General features: G+C 45.2%; 1 protein-coding gene and 1 pseudogene across 3 annotated transcripts in view; one reads left to right on the forward strand and one right to left on the reverse strand.

The window, feature by feature from the left end:
- Window positions 1–17,455, forward strand: part of MAPRE1 (microtubule associated protein RP/EB family member 1) — a 34,027-nt gene that overhangs the window by 2,653 nt on the left and 13,919 nt on the right. For 2 of the 3 annotated variants that reach the window (XM_003904865.5, XM_021921138.1), the window contains exons 2-3: window positions 4,059–4,182; window positions 14,288–14,433. In XM_003904865.5, coding sequence (XP_003904914.1) covers window positions 4,062–4,182; window positions 14,288–14,433 — 267 coding nt within the window. In that variant the 5' untranslated portion in view covers window positions 4,059–4,061. Of the gene's footprint in view, window positions 1–4,058; window positions 4,183–5,000; window positions 5,219–14,287; window positions 14,434–17,455 lie in introns of those variants that run through there. The other variant, XM_021921139.1, reaches the window with a different exon arrangement.
- LOC108580628 lies at window positions 16,525–17,218 on the reverse strand (annotated as a pseudogene).

Genomic DNA, 17,455 nt, shown 5'->3' on the forward strand with positions numbered 1-17,455 from the left:
GTCCCTACCCTACATCTTGTTTGTTTAATGCCTCTTAAATTAGATGCCATGCCAAATATTTTATGTACCTTATCTAATTTAAACCCTTCTTTGACCCTTTTCAGATAGGTGGCTTTAACTTGTAACTGAGGTACATTGAGTTTAAGTTTAACTTGCCTAAGATCACACAACTAATGAGTGACTGCCTCACATTCAAACCCATGTCCTCCTGGCTTGAAATCCTCAGCTATTTGCATCGAGTGGATTGCCTCCTGGCCCAAATCTGGTTCCAGAATGGTTCAGAAATAACAAGATAGTAACAATTCATTGTGGCAATTCCTATCATAAAGGTTCGAATGAGTTGCTCTGGAAACATAGGGATTAATTTCCCAGTGGAGTCAGTAACTAAATTGTGTTGGTGTCTTGCATAACATGGTTTTATCAGCTGATTTGGGGAGTGTAAGACTGTTCATGATTTGCTTTCTGACAAGTTTATATACATTTTTCTTTGACACTGTTCTGCCAACCTGAAAACAAGTAGTGAGTGCTTGCTATGTGCGAGACACTAACTATGAAGTGCCTGGGGGATGTGAGGGAATGCAGACCTGGCAAGTTATTGACCTCTACAGACCTCAGTCACCCCATAAAAAGGGGACTGGATGGATGGATTTGCCTCTTCTGGCTGTCACATTCTGTAGCTTGGTGACTCAGGAGGCCTTGCAGCAGCTTAGTGCAGGAGACCGATGTGGAAAGACCAACTGTATACTAGTCACTAGGTGGAGGGAACGAAGTACCAGAAGAGAGCAAAGGGCTAGGATCTCAGGGTTGTTCCAAATTGCTCTGCATCTTTCCCCTGCCCCTTCCCACTGGTAATGTTGCTGTCTTATGAAATGAAGAAAATTGTAAGTGTCTAGGTCACTATGAAATATCTGGTATTTTATTGTGTGTCCTCATGGTGACTGCCCAGGGATTTGATTTAGATCTGGATTAGCCTGCTTTTATCTTGAGTCTTCCCTCCCTGCTGTCTGTTCTCTACTAGCAGTCAGTGTGATCTTTTTCAAACTGTAATGAGAGAAGATTCTATCCCACTTAAAACCTGAAAGTGCCTGAGTGTGGTGGCTCATGCCTGTAATCCCAGCACCTTGGGAGGCTGAGGCGGAGGATCGCTTGAGCCTGGGCCACAAAATGAGACCTGGTCTCTACAAAAAAATTGAAAAATTAGCTGGGCTTGGTGGTGACCATCTGTAGTCCCAGCTACTTGGGAAGCTGAGTCAGGAGGATGGCTTGAGCCTGGGAAGTCAGGGCTGCAGTGAGCCGTGATTGTGCCATTGCACTCCAGCCTGGATGACAGAGTGACACCCTACCTCAAAAACAAACCCGACAGTGGATTTCTTAATAGAATAAAATCCTAATTCCTTCTTCCCATAGTCTGCAGAGCCCATTCATGGTCTGGCCTCTTGACTTCTGTTCCCACCTCAGGTTCTGCTCTTCCTGTTGCTGGCTGGGCTGGAATGCCCTATATCTACAGCTTCATGTAGCTACTTCCTTCTGATCCTTAAGCTCACCTGTTCACCTCAGAGAGGCTTCCTCTGACCACATTCCCTAAACCCCGTTGCATAAGTGGTTGGTATGAAATGATGTTTGTTGGTGTATTTGGTCAGTATCAGACTTTGCACCACTAGAATGTGAACTCCCTGTGGACAGGCACCTTGTCTCTTGCCTTTCTGTTTCCTGATCCCTAGAACAGTGCCTAGCACGTGGTAGAGCTGGTAGACATTTGTAGAATGAGTGAGGGTTGACTAAACTGGTGCTTATAGACAATAACACCCACGTTTACTAGCATTTGAAAATTAGACTCATTGCTGTGTGTTTATTGTTTTGAATTTGAAAGCCTAGCAGGAAAGGGAGGGAAGAGAATGTGGAGGCTGGGGCTGGGCAGGCTTGCCTGCCAACCCCGAGGGCCTCTCTTGTCCTCACCTGTAAAATGAGGAACATGAAGTGAACCTTGCAGAGGGCTGTCAGGGTTAAACAAGTGTCTGTGAAGCATCTGGCACTTAGGCCCTCAGATGCCCTACCATCCCCAGGTAGCTCTGCAGAGAATTAACTACAAGGATTCTTCACTTGTAAGGTCATTTGATACTGCTTTTTTTTTATATCTAGGTGTTGAAAAGCTGATTTGCTTTTTCAATTATGAAATTATTTATTTATTTATTTATTTATTTTTGAGATAGGATCTCACTGTGTCGCCCAGGCTGCAGTGCAGTCCTGTGAACATGGCTCACTGCAGCCTCAACCTCTTGGACTCAGGTGATCCTCCTACCTCAGCGTCCCAAAGTGCTGGGATTACAGGCATGTATGTGCCAGTGTGCCTGGCCTAGTATAGTCTTTAAGGAAAATTTGGGAAGTAGTGAAAACTATAAACAGGAATTAATAAAAATTGGGCCAGGCGTGGTGGCTCATGCCTGTAATCTCAGTGCTTTGGGAGACCGAGGTGGGTGGATCACCTGAGGTCAGGAGTTCGAGACCAGTGTGGCCAACATGCTGGAATCCTGTCTCTACTAAAAATACAAAAAATTAGCCGGGCGTGGTGGCATGCGCTTGTAATCCTAGGTACTTGAGAGGCTGAGGCAGGAGAATCACTTGAACCTGGGAGGCGGAGGTTGCAGTGAGCTGAGATTGTGCCATTGCACTCCAATCTGGGCAACAGAGCAAGACTCCATCTCAAAAACAAGCAAAAAAAAATCTGAAGAAAATTGTAAACATTTTGATATCTTTTTTTTTTTTTTTGAGATGGAGTCTCACTCTGTCGCCCAGGCTGGAGTGCAGTGGCGCGATCTCAGCTCACCGCAATCTCCGCCTCCCGAGTTCATGCCATTCTCCTGCCTTAGCCTCCAGAGTAGCTGGGACTACAGGCGCCTGCCACCACGCCTGGCTAATTTTTTGTATTTTTAGTAGAGATGGAGTTTCACCGTGTTAGCCAGGATGGTCTTGATCTCCTGACCTCGTGATCCACCCGCCTCAGCGTCCAAAAGTGCTGGGATTACAGGGGTGAGCCACCGCGCCCGGCCCATTTTGATAGCTTAATGGGTAAGCTTGGGTTGATGTTTTCTTTTTTTTTTTTTTTTGAGACGGAGTCTCGCGCTGTGTCACCCAGGCTGGAGTGCAGTGGCGCGATCTCGGCTCACTGCAAGCTCCGCCTCCCAGGTTCACGCCATTCTCCTGCCTCAGCCTCCGAGTAGCTGGGACTACAGGCGCCCGCCACCACGCCCGGCTAGTTTTTTGTATTTTTAGTAGAGACGGGGTTTCACCATGTTAGCCAGGATGGTCTCGATCTCCTGACCTCGTGATCCACCCGCCTCGGCCTCCCAAAGTGCTGGGATCACAGGCTTGAGCCACCGCGCCCGGCCGGGTTGATGTTTTCTAAACGGAAAGCATTCTCGTTTGTGCATCTGCCTCCCATCATAAAGCACTTACTCATCCCCTTATTTAATGCCTCTTGTAGTTTAGAATTGTATATTAATCACATTAAAATGGGGCCTCAATTTTAGGCTGACTGGTGTTGGACAGTTCATTTCAGGTCGTGTTTGTATGCGGAAATCCAGGTTCTGTGGCCAGGTTTCGTTTGGCCTCTTGGGGAAGAAGGTGAGGCTTAAAAATTCAGTGTTCCTAGGTTGGGCGTGGTGGCTCACACCTGTAATCCCAGAACTTTGGGAGGCCAAGGTGAGCGGATCATCTGAGGCCAGTAGTTCAAGGCCAGCCTGGCTAACGTGGTGAAACCCCATCCCTACTAAAAATACAAAGATTAGCTGGGTGTGGTGGTGCACACCTGTAATCCCAGCTACTCGGGAGGCTGAGGCAGGAAAATCACTTGAACTCAGGAGGTTACAGTGAGCCGAGGTCGCGCCACTGTGCTCCAGCCTGGGCAACAAAAGAGTGTGATTCTGTCTCAAAAAAAATAAAAATAAAAGTAAAATTGAGTGTTCCTGCAGGTTTGCTCTTGGTGACTCTCTAGGAAACACTTGCCCTTACTGGCATGCCTACTGTAACATGGGCCCTTCTTTTTTCCTCCCATGCTTTAGAAGATGGCAGTGAACGTATACTCAACGTCAGTGACCAGTGATAACCTAAGTCGACATGACATGCTGGCTTGGATCAATGAGTCTCTGCAGTTGAATCTGACAAAGATCGAGCAGTTGTGCTCAGGTAAGACAAATCATCTAGATCATTTTTCTAGGAAAGCCTGTAGGTTTTTCAGGAATGTGAAGGCCTGTATCTGACTGCAAAGCCACACAGAGAGGTTCAGGGTCTTTGTTAGGGCCACCCTGTTTCTTCCTCTCAGCTCTGTCTTTGCTTCTGCTTCAAACAGAAACTATATACTTTTTTTTTTTTTTTTGATACGGAGTCTTGCTCTGTCGCCCAGGCTGGAGTGCAGTGGCGTGATCTTGGCTCACTGCAAGCTCCGCTTCCCAGGTTCTCGCAATTCTCCTGCCTCAATCTCCCAAGTAGCTGGTACTACAGGCGCCCGCCACCACACCTGGCTAATTTTTTTGTGTTTTTTTTTTAGTAGAGATGGGGTTTCACCATGTTAGTCAGGATGGTCTCGATCTCCTGACCTCGTGATCCACCCGCCTCAGCCTCCCAAAGTGCTGGGATTACAGGCATGAACCGCCGTGCCCTGCCTTTTTTTATTGTTTATTATTTTATTTTTGAGATGGGGTCTGGCTCTGTTACCCAGGCTGGAGTGCAGTGGTGCAGTCTTGGCTCACTGCAACCTTCGCCTCCCAAGTTCAAGCGATTCTTCTACTTTAGCCTTCCGAGTACCTGGGACTACAGTTGCGCACCACCACACCTTGCTAATTTTTTTGTATTTTTGGTGGAGACGGGGTTTCACCATGAGGTCGAACTCCTGACCTCAAATGATCTGCCTGCCTCAGTCTCCCAAAGTGCTGGGATTACAGGCATGAGCCACCGTGCCTGGCCAGAACTAAACTTTTAAATAAAGAGTATGCTTTCGCTTACAGGTCCACCATCTTCTGCTCTAGAGACTGCATTCTGAGGCCTGGAGCTCAGCCCCGACTTCTTGGTGTCTATTATTGTGCATCCAGATTTCATGTTTTATTTGAGGACAGTAATTGTACTAACTACTGTCTGTACTAACTACTAACGTAAAACTGTTCTAGTTTTATGTTAGTTCATCAGTGGCATTTCTTATTCCCAAGAAGCACAAGATCAAAGTCAGGCAAGTGTCATTTCAGCCACAATTTTATGGAACTACTGTTTAACAACAATTTGACAAAGATGTAATGATTTAAAGACTGGGTGTGGTGGCTCACACTTGTAATCCTAGCATTTTGGAAGGCCGAGGCAGGCAGATCACCTGAGGTCAGGAGTTCAAGACCAACCTGGTCAACATGGTGAAACCCTGTCTCTACTAAAACTACAAAAAAATTAGCCAGGGATGGTGGCAGGCGCCTGTATTCCCAGCTACTCTGGAGGCTGAGGCAGGAGAATCACTTGAACCCGGGCGGCGGAGATTACAGTGAGCAAAGATCATGCCACTGTACTCCATCCTGGGTGATAAGAGCGAGACTGTCTCAAAAAAACAAGAAAGAAGTAATGATTTAAAGCAAGAGCAAAAATATGGTCTCTTTCTATATATGCTAATTGTATGACGTGGGAAACTAGAAAGAAGAAAATAAAAAATGCCTTATGCCGGTGCGGTGGCTCACGCCTGTAATCCCAGTACTTTGGGAGGCCGAGGCGGGCGGATCACGAGGTCAGGAGATTGAGACCATCCTGGCCAACATGGTGAAACCCCATCTCTACTAAAAATACAAAAATTAGCTGGGTGTGGTGGCGCATGCCTGTAATCCCAGCTACTCAGGAGGCTGAGGCAGGAGAACTGCTTGAACCGGGACCCGGGAGGCAGAGGTTGCGATGAGCCGAGATCACACCATTGCACTCCAGCCTGGGCAACAAGAGTGAAACTCTGTATCCAAAAAAAAACAAAAAAAAACAACTTATAATTCCACTATTCAAGCCGGCTACTATTCACTCACTATTCCTGAGCCACTATGCCTGCCCTGGATCGATCTTAAATTATTGCCTTTGCTTGGCTGGGTGCAGTGGCTCACGCCTGTAATCTCAGCACGTTGGGAGGCTGAGGCGGGTGGATCATGAGGTCAGGAGTTTGAGACTAGCCTGATCAACATAGTGAGACACCGTCTCTACTAAAAATACAAAAAATTAGCCGGGTGTGGTGGCACATACCTGTAGTCCAGCTACCTGGGAGGCTGAGGCAGGAGAATCACTTGAACCTGGGAGGTGGAGGTTGCAGTGAGCCGAGATGGCGCCACTGCACTCCAGCCTGGGTGACAGAGCGAGACTCCGTCTTAAAAAAAAAAAAAAATTGCCATTGCTTATAGAATTTTTTATTTATTTATTTTTTTGAGTTCAGCTTCTGCCCTTATTTTATAGCTGGGGTCCTGGTCTCGGTCTTAGTTTCATTGGCTTGTCTTGTTATTTCCTTGGTGAGGTGTATTTAATCTTGATTTTACAGATGGTCAGATGGAGACTACGTGTGAAGCTGTAGAGTAACACATGGTGCCCAAGAGTTGTGTTTATTCAGCATTAATTACTTTGTTGATCATAGACAACAGGTTGTTAGCCTTAGATCTGTGCTGTGTCCCCCCCACCATTTTCTATTGGTTTCCTCATTATTTATTTCCCTATCCCCATTTGTGTGAGGCTTTTAAAGCACTTGTTTTTTTTTTTTTTTTTTTTTTTGAGACGGAGTCTCGCTCTGTCGCCCGGGCTGGAGTGCAGTGGCCGGATCTCAGCTCACTGCAAGCTCCGCCTCCCGGGTTCACGCCATTCTCCGGCCTCAGCCTCCCAAGTAACTGGGACTACAGGCGCTCGCCATCTCGCCCGGCTAGTTTTTTGTATTTTTTAGTAGAGACGGGGTTTCACCATGTTAGCCAGGATGGTCTCGATCTCCTGACCTCATGATCCGCCCGTCTCGGCCTCCCAAAGTGCTGGGATTACAGGCTTGAGCCACCGCGCCCGGCCTTAAAGCACTTGTTTGACCTGTGATCTGTGACTAATGTGGGTATGAGGTCATCCTAGTTTTCACTGGAGCCAACTTTTTCACCAGCAATTCTGTCTAAAATTTACCTCTTTCTGTAAATATATTTCAAAGTCTATTTCACTTAGTTAATTGAAAAATGTGATCTTGAATGTTTAGATAAGTTGTGTATGTGCTGATCGGGCTCTAGGTTTATCTCATTCAGGCAGGGAGCTGTTGCAGACAGGACTGGGCATAAAGAGGCTTCAGTCTGCTCTGAGCCATGTGACTTTTGACAAGACCCTTAATGTTTTAGTTCTTCATCTGTGAACTGGGGCAGCGATACCTGGCCCACTTGTTGGCCAGTGTGAGAATCACCTATAATAACAGCTCTCAGATACTGATTGTGTGCCAGACCCTGCAAATGAGTGCAGGTCATTTGGCGGGGGCACATCCTCCTTTTACAGATGAGGAGACTGACCCTGTAGTATATGGCACAGCTTATGTATTACAGAACCTGGTTTTGAACCAGATCTTTCTGAGCACACAACCCACATACATCCTGGTGCATATATGTTATATCTTTTAGAGAAACATTTGGAGGGGATTAAACAAATGTAAATTACAAATGTAAATTACATATAGTTACAGTGATTCTGTTTCACTATAAAATCTGTGAGGTTTGTCAGTTACTTATTTTTCTTTTGGAGACTGAGTCTCGCTTTGTCACCCAGGCTGCTGTACAGTGGAGTGATCTTGGCTCACTGCAATCTCCGCCTCCCAGGTTCAAGGGATTCTTCTGCCTCAGCCTCCTGAGTGGCTGGGATTACGGGTGCGCACCACCTGTAATTTTTGTATTTTTAGTGGAGACGGGGCTTCACCATGTTGGTCAGGCTGGTCTCAAACTCCTGACGTTGTAATCCGCCCACCTTGGCCTCTCAAAGTCCTAGACAGGTGTGAGCCACTGCGCCTGGGTGGTATGTCAGTTTTGGCTGATGTCTGCTACTTTTCCCAGATAAAGTGCTTTTTCCCAGTAGGAAAGGGTAAGTGCAGGACACTTAACTGTGATTTGTAAACAAACTTGCTCGTTCTTAACTAGTCTTCTTGAAAGCCATATAGAGGCCGGGCGTGGTGGCTCACGCCTGTAATCCCAGCACTTTGGGAGGCTGAGGTGGGTGGATCACTTGAGGTCGGGAGTTCAAGACCAGCCTGACCAATATGGTGAAACTCTATCTCTACTAAAAATACAAAAATCAGCTAGGCGTGGTGGCGCATGCCTGTAATCCCAGCTACTTGGGAGGCTGAGGCAGGAGAATTACATAAACCCAGGAGATGGAGGTTGCAGTGAGCCAAGATTGTGCCACTGCACTCCAACCTGGGTGAAAAAGCAAGACTCCATCTCAAAAGAAAAAAAAAGAAAGCTGTATAGGATGTCTCTTGGAGTATGTAGATGGTTGCATTGTGTTTCACATTGGTGTTTAGAAAATGAGGTCTTGCTTCCAGTACGAGAGCAGACAGGATGAGACACAAACATTGTCTCTCTGAAGAAGGCCCGCTGCCAGGGGATTGGAGTCAGAGAAAGTGAGGCTCCTCAACTCCTTGTGCTTACTGAGGCCCAAGGAGAATTCCAGGTGCTTTTGACGCTGGTGCCAGATCCCTCCTAGCTCTGTTGCGCAGAGGATCTAGCGGACCAGAGTTCTCCACCAAACACAGCTTTACAAAGTAGGAGTAAGTTTCTTCCTTGAGAGGACAAAGTGCTGAGGTGCTGTTTTAATCTGCCGGCTGCCTTGAAGTGGCCAAATTTTGTTGACAGTGGGCTTCCGTACCCCCAACAGTGAGCTGAGAGCCTTTGCTTGGATATGGTAGAGGGAGATTAGGCAAGGATAGCTTTCAGTGAAGAGTTGGCAGGTTGTTTCAAGATTCATTAATACATTCTGTAGTCTCCGTAGTTTGGAGAGGTAGTTATCAAGTATTTTGGAAAGATAGTCATCATGAGGAAAATCCTGGTCAAAGAGAATGATTTTTATGAGAGCTTGCTTTTGTCAGAAAAGGAGTACAGGTTGCTTTTGTGAATTGTTCGTGTGTTGCATTCCATATTCAAGCCCCTCTGCATTTTCTCAAGGGCACAGCTTGGTCTTCTGCACATGTAGAGGGCCTCACTGCATGTATTTGGCTTTCCCCTTCTCTTTGTCTTCTCCCTCCAGCCTGGCCTCCTTTATGGGTTCCTTCGCAGCAAAGGTGTTGATGTTCCCAGGCAAATGGGAGGTTCCTTTCTCTTCAGCTTAATGTGGGGCCCTGACAGCCCTTGAGTTCATGTAAGACAGCTTGGCGATCTTGTTTCTGCTGCACTGCTAATGCCATGGTCCTCCTGCTCTGAGAGTGTGTTATCACACCCCTAACCAGGCCTCCCTCAGCTCAGATCTGGTCTGATGTTTCTGTTTATGGGATACTTTTGCCCTGCCTGTCATTACTTAAAATCTCAGCTTTGTTTTCTTCTCAGGCTTGCTCCTTTTTCCAGGTACTCCATTTGGAGCAATGATTCCACCTTTTCTTCCGGTGTCCCAGGCCTGAGAAGCATCTTTTGAGGCTAATTCACAGTTTTATTTGTCTTCTGAAGGATCTTCTAGATCCAGCCCCTTTTCAGATTGCTCACCGCTGCTGGCAGTGGCCTCCTTACTGAAGGAACACTAAGTTCCCTCTAAGTTCCCAGCCCCCACCTTCCCTTTTATATTGAGTAAGTCTGGAGCCTTTCTGAGGTACTAGTTTTATCAAGTCACACTTCTGATCAAGGAAGTATTTCTTCAAACTTTTTTTTTTTGAGGCAGAGTCTCGCTCTGTCACCCAGGCTGGAGTGCAGTGGCGAGATCTCCGCTCACTACAAGCTCTGCCCCCCAGGTTCATGCCATTCTCCTGCATCAGCCTCCGGAGTAGCTGGGACTGCAGGCACCAACCACCACACCTGGCTAATTTTTTTGTATTTTTAGTAGAGATGGGGTTTCACCGTGTTAGCCAGGATGGTCTCGATCTCCTGACCTTGTGATCCGCCTGCCTCGGCCTCCCAAAATGCTGGGATTACAGGCGTGAGCCACCGTGCCTGGCCTCTTCAAACATTTTTGCCTAAGTCTTCAAGCACCTCCTTGATTTTTCCCTTGCTTTACTTAAAGCAAAACAAAACAGAAGATAGGAAGCTCATTTTCTTCTGGTTATGAATAGTTAGGTCTTGTGGTAGCTCACGTCTGTAATCCAGCACTTCGGGAGGCCGAAATGAGAGGATCACCTGAGCCTGGGAGTTTGAGACCAGCCTGGGCAACATGACAAAACCCTGTCTCTAAAAGAGAAAAAGAAATATGAAGAGAATCATACTCGCATAAAAGTCTGTCAGGAGGACTGGATGCCAATATTGATGTAATTGATTCTCTTTTTAGAAATAGGGGAATTTTTGTTTTTTTTATTCCTGTACAATTTTGGTAACCAATTTCATTCATAAGTTGTTGAGCTTTTTTTTTTTTAAACTCCTGTGCAGTTTTGGTAACCAGTTTCATGTATAAATCATTACCCTTTTTTTTTTTTTTTTTTTTTTTTTTTTGAGGTGGAGTCTTGCTGTGTCTCCCAGACTGGAGTGCAGTGAATGGTGCGATCTTGGCTCACTGCAACCTCCACCTCCTGGGTTCAAGTGATTCTCCTGCCTCAGGTTCCCGAGCAGCTGGGACTACAGGCATATGCCACCACGCCTGGCCAATTTTTTTGTATTTTTAATAGAGGTGGGGTTTCACCATGTTGGTCAGGCTGGTCTCAACTCCTTACGTCAGGTGATCTGCCCACCCTGGCCTTCCAAAGTGTTGGAATTACAGGTGTGAGCCACTGTACTTGGCCAATTTTTTTTTTTAATTGCATAAAATAGTACTGGGTAAAATAGCACTGTGGATATAGTTGCTTAATAGATTGTCTTCTGTTTGGGTTTTTAAAAAAAACTTGGTTTGTCCGGGCGCGGTAGCTCACGCCTGTTATCCCAGCACTTTGGGAGGCCGAGGCACTCAGACCACCCGAGGTCGGAAGTTTGAGACCAGCCTGTCGAACATGGAGAAGCCCCATCTCTACTAAAAATACAAAATTAGCCAGGCAGGGTGGCGCATGCCTGCATCGCAGCTACTCGGGAGGCTGAGGCAGGAGAATTGCTTGAACCTGGGAGGTGGAGGTTGCAGTGAGCCAAGATCGTACCATTGCACCCCAGCCTGGGCAACAAGAGCGAAATTCCATTTCAAAAAAAATAAGAAAGCAAAAAAATGCCCTCAGTGTACTTTTGTTGGATGAGTAAATAAATCAGTCACCTCAAAAATCAAGGCCTTAACCTTCTGAAGATCCTTTCTACTAAAAATGTCACTCTGGTCACTGAAGTACCCCTGCTGTCTTTATGTTGAATTTCCGAAAATAATGGTAACTGAATGCTGGAACCAGCAGAGAACTGGTTTGGCCTGACCTCAAGTAAGTTGAATATGCATTTTATGGCAGTCTTGAATTCTGCAGATCACTTACTGTTTAGCCACTGGTTTAGCTTCCCAAGCTTGTTCCGTTGGCAAATTAACTTTGGAAGGGCAGTAAAGTACACAGTGAAGCCTGCTCTGAATTAGGAGAGTTCAGTTTGTAGGCATTAGAGAAATAATCTTCCAAAAAGTTTAAGCACTAATAAAATACTTTTTGGAAAAAAAAATGGGCAAGTGGGGGAAGGAATGAAATGGGATGAAATATTACAATAATTTATTATAGCAGTCTCTTTTTTTTTTTTTGGGATGAGGTCTCTCCCTGTCCCCCAGGCCGGAGTGCAGTGATGCGATCATGGCTCACTGCAGTCTCAACCTCCTGGGCTCAAGTGATCCTCCCACCTCAGCCTCCTGAGTAACTGGAATGAAAAGGGCATGCCAACACCCCAAGCTAATTTTGGTATTTTTTGTAGAGACAAGGTTTCACCATGTTGCCCAGGCTGGTCTCAAACTCCTGGACTCAGGCGATCCACCTGCTTCCAAAGTGCTGAGATTACAGGCATAAGCCACTGTGCCTGGCCTTATCATAGTCTTTATTTACTTTTGAGCCTGAGTTTTGCTCTTTTTTCTTTTTTTTTTTTTTTTTTTTTTTTGAGACAGAGTCTCGCTCTGTTGCCCAGGCTGGAGTGCAGTGGCGCGATCTTGGCTCACTGCAAGCTCCACCTCCCGGGTTCACGCCATTCTCCTGCCTCAGCCTCCCGAGTAGCTGGGACTACAGGCGCCCACAACCGCGCCTGGCTAATTTTTTTTTTTGTATTTTTAGTAGAGACGGGGTTTCACCGTGGTCTCGATCTCCTGACCTTGTGATCTGCCCGCCTCGGCCTCCCAAAGTGCTGGGATTACAGGCGTGAGCCACCGCGCCCGGCCTTCTTTTTTCTTTTTTTTGAGATAGTGTAGTGGCCTGATCATGGCTTACTGCAGCCTCAACCTCTCAGGCTCAGGTGATCCTTCCACCTCAGCTTTCTGAGTAGCTAGGACTATAGGCATGCGCCACCACCATGCCTGGATAATTTTTTTTCTTTCTTTCTTTCTTTTTTTTTTTTTCCAGAGACAGAGTTTTGCTCTTGTTGCCCAGGTTGTAGTGCAATGGTGCAATCTCGGCTCACCACGACTTCCACCTCCCAGGTTCAAGCGATTCTCCTGCCTCAGCCTCCCGAGTAGCTGGGATTATAGGCATGCACCACCATGCCTGGCTAATTTTATATTTTTAGTAGAGATGGAGTTTCTCCATGTTGGTCAGGCTGGTCTCGAACTCCTGACCTTAGGTGATCTGCCCGCCTCGGCCTCCCAAGGTGCTGGGATTACAGGTGTGAGCCATCGCGCCTGGCCCAGAGTTTCACTCTTGTTGCCCAGGCTGAAGTGCAATGGCACGATCTCGGCTCACCGCAACCTCCACCTCCCAGGTTCAAGCGATTCTCCTTCCACAGCCGTCCAAGTAGCTGGGATTACGGGCACAGGCATGCGCCACCACAGCCGGCTAATTTTGTATTTTTACTAGAGACAGGGTTTCACCATGTTGGTCAGGCTGGTCTCGAACTCCTGACCTCAGGTGATATGCCCGCTGTGGCCTCCCAAAGTGCTGGGATTACAGGTGTGAGCCACTGCGCTTGGCCATGGTAAGTCTTAAAAAAAAAAAAAAAAAAAAAAAAATTTGGGCGCGGTGGCTCACGTCTGTAATCCCAGCACTTTGGGAGGCCGAGGCAGGTGAATCACAAGATCAGGAGTTCGAGACCAGCCTGGCCAACATGGTGAAACTCTGTCTTTACTGAAAATATAAAAAATTAGCTGGGCGTAGTGGCGGATGCCTGTAATCCTAGCTACTCGGGAGGCTGAGGCGGGAGAATTGCTTGAACTCGGGAGGTGGAGGTTGCGGTGAGCCGAGATTGTGCCACTGCACCCCAGTTTGGTGACGGAGCAAGACTCTGTCTCAAAAAAACAAAACAAAACCAAAAAATTTAATAGAGGAACACAAAAATGTCTTCTATTCAGCTTTGTTAATTAAATGACGGGTTGGCCGGGTGCTCTACAAAAAGAATAAAAAACTAATTGGGCGTTGGTCATACGAGCCTATAGTCCCAGCTACTCCAGAGGCTGAGGTGGGAGGATCACTTGAGCCTTGGAGGCAGAAGTTGCAGTGAGCTGAGATTGTACCACTGCACTCCAGCCTGGGCAACAGTGAGACCCTGTTTCAACAAAAAAGAAGAAAAGAAATGATAGGTTAAATGTATTTAGAGATGTAAAAAGCCCAGGGAGACAGACATCTTAGGGAAAAAAAATGTTTTTTAAACTAGATCAAGGATGGATCTTGGAAATCCCCTCATGAAGAGGAGGGTATATCTTTGTGAAAAATCAGAAAATGTCACTTCTGTTATCTTTTCTGTATTTTGGGCATTCATTTATCTTTCTAGTGGTCATTTTATTGTCATGATGATTACCAATAAAGAACAGGAGTTTTAAAATTTTGTAGAAACATTCCTTTTCTCCTTGTTATAGACGTCTGGGTTGCAAGTACGTTGCAGAATATATGGGGTGAAAACCACAGTCTTGTTATAGATTTTAAAAATTGACCTCACATGAAATCAGTGAAGCTTTTGGTTTTTGTAGATCTACTTCACAGCTTTTAAAATTGTATTTGGTTTAAGTGGGTCTAGGAAGAAGTTCACCCTGCTTCTTTAATTGTATTTTTCTGTTGCTGCTGTTCATTCAGGGGCTGCCTATTGTCAGTTTATGGACATGCTGTTCCCTGGCTCCATTGCCTTGAAGAAAGTGAAATTCCAGGCTAAGCTAGAACACGAGTACATCCAGAACTTCAAAATACTACAAGCGGGTTTTAAGAGAATGGGTGTTGACAAAGTAAGTAAATGTTATCTTTTACTGTGGTTAATGTTCCTTAATTAATGATCATTACTAAGGATATAGATGCTAGCTTATGACTTTGGACATTTTCTTTTTATTCTTAATTTATCTAGTTAACTTTTCTCAGTTAACATAGAATTTACTGGGAGCAGTTTCCCTCTGCCTTCTTGCCCCTATGCCCCTTTCTTGTTTCTTTCTTCATCGTCTGTGAAGTTAGTAACTGTTTAGAGGAATCAGCCTGTAAATTTGTACAGTGATTTTTATTTAAAAAAAATTACTGTGTAATCTCTAGTAGTCTGAAATCTAACTCTCTTAATCTGGATTTACTTCTGTAAAAGCATACTGTATGTGGAATAGTTCCAATAGAGAAGGCCAGCCGCGGTGGCTCACACCCGTAATCCCACCACTTTGGAGGCTGAGGTGGAGAAGATTCTAGAAATACTTGCTTTTTACAGAAGGATACAAGGAGGCTCCGTGGTGGGTGCTGGAAAACTCCTTTCTGCCCCCAAAGTTTTTTGAGGGTAACAGAAACATGGTCCACCGGGCATGGTTTAGCACAAACATTACCTCTGTTTTAGTAGATAATAGATTAAGTAGTTTGTCCCTTCCCCCACCCTTGTGAAGGGTTTATCCTTTTAAGTCATTTTTGGGGGGATAACTTTTTTTTTTCCTTTGGCAAAGGTAGTAACACGCCCAGTTATCTTGCTGGTGTGTCTGGTTTTTATGTATTTTGAAATCAGGTTTTTTTTTTAAATTTTAGTTCTGTCTCTACAATATATAAAATAGGCATTTATAGTATAAGAATATCACTTAGTTTCCAGGCATAGTTTAAATAGATATAGCTTATATACAGTAATTTTGCATTCATTTTTATGGAATTGTATTTTATTTTTTAAATATGGAAAATGTCTAAAGTATATAAAAGTAATAATAGTGTATAAATAATAAATAGTAAATAGTGTAATGATCCCTCAATGGTTAGCATTGCCAGTTTTGTTTTATATCTAATTCTGTCCCATGCTATGTATTTCTGGGTTATTGAAATGAGTACAGAGGTATTATTTGTGAATGCTTCAGTATCATGCAAAGTAATTTTTAAAAATTATATTTGTCGGGGGGGTGTATATATAATTGCATATATTCTTTTTATAATACATTGCAACTGGAATCTTTGGCGATTAAAAGATAGTTAAAAGCCAGGCATGGTGGCTCATGCCTGTAGTCCTAGCTACTCTGGAGGTTGAGGCAGGAGCATCACTTGGACTCAGGAGTTTGAGGCAGCAGTGAGCTATGATTGCACCACGAGACTCCAGCCTGGGCAACAGAGCAAGACCCCATCTCTAAAAAAGATTAAAAAGTTAAGCTGTAGCCAACACTTGAAAACACAGTATTCTTGTATAGTAAAAATACTTACAGGGTCCTTATGTATATTTATTATTATTGTTTTTTGTGGGGTTTTTTTTGGTGTTTTTGTTTTTTGAGATGAAGTCTTGTTGTGTTGCCAGTGCTGGTCTAAATTCCTGGACTCAAGCAGCCCTCAAGATAGCTAGGATTGTAGGTACATAGCCCTGCACCCAGCAAGCATGTTTTAATAGGATTTGGAATTAACTTGGAAATCATATCATTTTGTAAAAATTTATCCTGAGACTGATTCTGCATCTTGATCTATTTTCAGGTTAGAATTATTCTTTTTTCTTTTCTTTTCTTTTTTTGAGACAGTCTCACTCTATTGCCCAGGCTGGAGTGCAGTGGCACAATCTCAGCTCACTGCAGCCTCCACTTCCCGGGTTCAAGCAGTTCTCGTGCCTCATCCTCTTGAGTACCTGGGATTACAGGCGCCCACCACCACACTTGGCTAATTTTTGTATTTTTAGTAGAGACAGGGTTTCACCGTATTGGCCAGGCTGGTCTCGAACTCCTGACTTCAAGTGATCCACCTGCCTCGGCCTCCCATAGTGTTGAGATTACAGGTGTGAGCCACCACGCCCAGCCCAGAATTTTCTTGAACACGGTTCATTGTAGATGCCTTTGGTTGATTTGTGCAATGGATTTTTCTTCCTTTTAATTACATTTATTTTAATGCTGAATTTACTCCCGTGCCGTAAGTTTTTGTTTCTTCAGTTTCTTCTGGGATATCTGTTTCTTCTGGGCAACCTCGTTTTCTGGTTTAGGAACAATCTGTTCCTTTTCAGTAAGGATCATCTCAGTGTGGCAGGGAGAGCTCATGTATGGGTCAATCTGACCATGAGCTCTGTAGGTCTGTCGGCACATCTTAGGTGCTTTGTTCACTTGGATATGCTCGATGACCAAAGAATCTACATCTAAACCCTTAAGTTCAGCATTACTCTCTGCGTTTTTAAGCATGTGCAGCAAAAATTCAGCACTCTTTGGGCCACCGACCTTGTGTCCAGCCCCACTGCTTGGCCTGGGCACACCTGCCAACTCCACCATTGTAACGTTGGAATGGTACGCACTGTTTCTGTAAAGTGACATCTTTCAGATACTTCGTGGCTTTTTGAATATGCATACCCTTGATGGCCTGGGCAGTTTCACGAGTGTTCTTAAAGTGAACACGAAGATTGGAACCTCTTGATTTGCATGATTTCATGGGTTTCTCCGGGTCAAGTGAATAGCGAACCATTTTCACAGATTACCTTAGGCCACTTAGGGAAAGAGAGGTCTTCCCTTTTTTTTCAATGGGGTCTCTCTCTGTCTCTGTCACCCAGGCTGGAGTGCAGTGGCACAGTCTTGGCTCACTGCAGTCTCTGTCTCCTGGGCTCAAGCAGTCCAGTTTCAGCCTCCCAAGGAGCTGGGACCATAAGCGCATGCCACCACACCTGGCTAATTTTTTTGTATTTTTGGTAGAGTCGAGGTGTCACCATGTTGCCTAGGCTGGTCTCAAACTCCTGGGCTTAAGCAATCTGCCTGCTTTGGCCTCCCAAAGTGCTGGGATTACAGGCATGAGCCACCGTGCCTGGCCTATGCAGTGGATTTCATGCTTTGTGATAGGCACTGTGGC

This window comes from Papio anubis, chromosome 16 (assembly GCF_008728515.1).
Source record: "Papio anubis isolate 15944 chromosome 16, Panubis1.0, whole genome shotgun sequence".
NCBI classification, from domain to species: Eukaryota; Metazoa; Chordata; class Mammalia; order Primates; family Cercopithecidae; genus Papio; species Papio anubis.